The sequence below is a fragment of the Lolium rigidum genome, chromosome 3 (genome assembly GCF_022539505.1).
Source record: "Lolium rigidum isolate FL_2022 chromosome 3, APGP_CSIRO_Lrig_0.1, whole genome shotgun sequence".
In the NCBI taxonomy this organism is placed as follows: Eukaryota; Viridiplantae; Streptophyta; class Magnoliopsida; order Poales; family Poaceae; genus Lolium; species Lolium rigidum.
Window position 1 is genome coordinate 361,545,846 of NC_061510.1, and position 3,160 is coordinate 361,549,005.

The 3,160-nt window shown below is 42.6% G+C and overlaps 1 protein-coding gene across 1 annotated transcript; it reads left to right on the forward strand.

Annotated features, from left to right (window-relative positions):
- Nucleotides 1-304: 304 nt before the first annotated feature.
- Nucleotides 305-2,532, forward strand: LOC124700424 (40S ribosomal protein S15a-1). Its single transcript, XM_047232556.1, has 4 exons — nucleotides 305-379; nucleotides 1,507-1,645; nucleotides 1,724-1,884; nucleotides 2,227-2,532. Exons 2-4 carry the CDS (start codon nucleotides 1,513-1,515, stop codon nucleotides 2,323-2,325), a joined length of 393 nt encoding a protein of 130 aa, XP_047088512.1. The 5' UTR covers nucleotides 305-379; nucleotides 1,507-1,512; the 3' UTR covers nucleotides 2,326-2,532.
- Nucleotides 2,533-3,160: the final 628 nt, after the last annotated feature.

Sequence of the window (3,160 nt, forward strand, 5' to 3'; positions counted from 1 at the left end):
GAGAGTTCCTGTCAAACCGGCAAGCACCATAGGCTAATCAGTAGTGATGGTTCAAATAGGCTGGATCAGATCGACACAATGTGACCGATGAGAAACCTAAAGGGCCGGCTCGTTAGAAGGGCGTACCAACATGGGCTCCCCAATTTCTATGGCCCATACGTGAACACCAGGGACGGACGTCATTCTAGGGCAAACTATCTTGAAGCAAACGACCGCCGTCGGATTCAGATCCAACTGCAGGGACGTTATCCATCTACCCATATAACATCCCACGCCCTCGCCAAGAACCCCCTCTGCGCCGTCGCCTTCCTCCTCGCGTCTCCCGCTCCCAAGCAGCAGCCGCCGCCGCCACGGCCAGAGCTCGACTCGCTCCCTAGAGGTACCACTCACAGCAAAACCTGCGCCCCGATCTCTCCCTTTCTGTTTCTTCCTTCGGTCTGCGCGTAGCTATCAAGGATGTCTAGTCTTAGGACGGCGAATCTTGATCTGCCGGCGGCAAACTTCCAGGGTTTTGGCTCACACAGTGCGCTCACCATCTTGGGAGCAGACGTGTTAGGTTTAGGCTCACCCAGTGCGCTCACCATCTTGTGAGTAGACGTTTTAGGTTTGATCTGGAAGCGAGGTAGGGTAGTTTATGTTGGGGCGAAGTAATTGGCTGCAAATCCTTGGTATTCATAGATTGTTTTGGTGTTAGCTGCCTATATGTCCTGTTCATGAGATTGGATATTTATTACAGTTTCTTGTGTTAGCATGGATAGTTTCTGAAGATCATGTTCAGTGGTTTTGGGTTTTAACCTGCCTGGGAATGGAGCCGATGAAATACGAGAAACAAAATATACTTGTACATGATTTCTCTTCATACAGTAGTTCAGATTAATCTAGGAAATGCGTTTTAGAAAAGAACTATAAAATGTTTTTTTGTTTCTTACAAGTATCTTACTTAAGTCGGGTTAAATCTGCATCTAGCTCTTCATCTAACTTATGAGCTGCTGTTACTAACCTGCTAGTCTCTTTCTTGTTGTGCTTAAAAATCATAACTTCGTTTCTTTATCAGTTACATTCTTAAACCATCTTGTATCCACCTAGGCTGGATGTGGTGCTCCGTTTTGGAACTTAATTACGTTTTTTTCTCAGTTAGCTAGTTATCAATCATCATAACTACATTATGTATCGTGGCACTTGTATTGACTTATCTGGAAATGTCGATTGGAACAGCTGAGCAGAATCAGCTGTTAGTTATTGGCTTATATTTTTTTGCACATGCATAAAGCTGTTTTTAATCTCCAAGCATGCTAGCAGTGTATGGCTTGTTTTCTGAAAATGGAGGGACATGTTCTACATTTTGACATTTCTGTGCCTAGTTGACCTTCCTAGATTGGAATATTGACTTGTTCAAATGTCAAAATTATTATGTTTGTACCTGCATATAAGGCAGCCTGTTTTTTGAGTTATGGTTTCTGAAAGACTACCTCTGAACCCTTTGTGGTACTGTTGGTTATTCTTCAGGTAAGGATGGTGAGAATCAGCGTGCTGAATGATGCTCTCAAGTCGATGTACAACGCTGAAAAGCGTGGCAAGAGGCAGGTCATGATCAGGCCTTCTTCTAAGGTCATCATCAAGTTCCTTATCGTCATGCAGAAGCATGGTTAGTTTTGAATTGCTTACTCTGGTTTGTTACTACTCCTCGAGAATCTCTACCTGACTTGCTTTCCTTTTTATGCAGGATACATTGGTGAGTTTGAGTACGTTGATGATCACAGGTCTGGCAAAATCGTGGTCGAATTGAATGGCAGGCTGAACAAGTGTGGTGTCATCAGTCCTCGGTTTGATGTTGGTGTCAAGGAGATTGAGGGATGGACTGCCAGGCTTCTTCCATCTCGGCAGGTCAGTTGCCTGATTGATCTTAATGCTGGTTACATTTTCTATGGAACCTGCTGTGGCAAACTTTATAGTGCTATGTGTTTGACATTTGGGCCTTGGGTGATAATTAACTTTATCTACATTCTCTAACCTGGTTACATTATCTATGCAACCTGCTATGGTGAACTGTATAGTGCTATGTGTTTGACATTTGGGCCTTTGGTGATAATTTACTTGATCTACATTCTCTAACCTGGTTACATTTTCTATGGAACCTTTTGTGGCGAACTGTATAGTGCTATCTGTTTGACATTTGGGCCTATGGTGATAATTAACTTGATCTACATTCTCTATTGTTATTTGCAGTTTGGTTACATTGTGCTGACAACTTCTGCTGGGATCATGGACCATGAGGAAGCAAGGCGCAAGAATGTTGGTGGCAAAGTCCTTGGCTTTTTCTACTGAAGTGGAAGTTCAGAAAGTACTTCAGATATGTTAGTAGGATATTTTCCAGAGAACTCCTAAGTTGTCTTTTTTGTCTGACTAGCTGCTGCGGCTTGTTAAGTTATTCTGGAATCTGTAATGCACTTCTGGATTGGGTGCCTTTGTTTGAAACTATGAGCTGTGCCTGTCGTTAAATCTGAAATCTATATCCTATCTCGATGTTATTCCGTTGAGATCAGAGGCAATGTCTCGTTCCTTTGCACCACTGCAGTTTTGAACATGCTGTGATATCAGTCCTTTGACTTCTTGATTTTTTTTCCTTTTTAGGACAATCTAAAAAGGTTTGAGTTTTATTTTCAACGAAATGATTTCGTATCTGAAACTGACACAAAGTAGTTATGTGCCTACGTTTGGCAATCCTGATTTCAGTGAAGTCATGTGCTTATATTTGGCAATCCTGACAGTCGTATTTGACAGCCCCCTTCATAGTCCATGAAAGTGCTTGATGCACCGAGGCATCAAAATTCTACCATAGCTGTATGTTTGCTTTCTCTACTTGCTGTCTCTAGTGCCTGTACCCCTGCGTTCCCCTCATACCTACCCTTCTAAAAACCATCGAGCCAGCGATGTTGGCCTGCATTCCACGCTCTTTCCCACCGCCTTCTCCTAAAAACCACCAAGCCAGCGATGTTGGCCTGAATTCGACGTGCACATCAACAAAAATTTTGTAGCTCAGCTCATTGGAATATTTTCATATATGTTTAGTCTTAATTGTTAAGGTTCTTATTTCTGTTAATTGATGATGGTCTCTACTCCCAGTAAACTTTTGTGTAAATCTTTGACTAGTAATTTAGGC

What these genes read in the sequence shown, in the direction of transcription:
- LOC124700424 (XM_047232556.1), top strand. Translation starts at nt 1,513, where the DNA reads ATGGTGAGAATCAGCGTGCTGAATGATGCTCTCAAGTCGATGTACAAC. An exon ending in TATCGTCATGCAGAAGCATG is followed by an intron (nt 1,646 to 1,723) that starts GTTAGTTTTGAA and finishes CTTTTTATGCAG; the next exon opens with GATACATTGGTGAGTTTGAG. An exon ending in GGCTTCTTCCATCTCGGCAG is followed by an intron (nt 1,885 to 2,226) that starts GTCAGTTGCCTG and finishes TGTTATTTGCAG; the next exon opens with TTTGGTTACATTGTGCTGAC.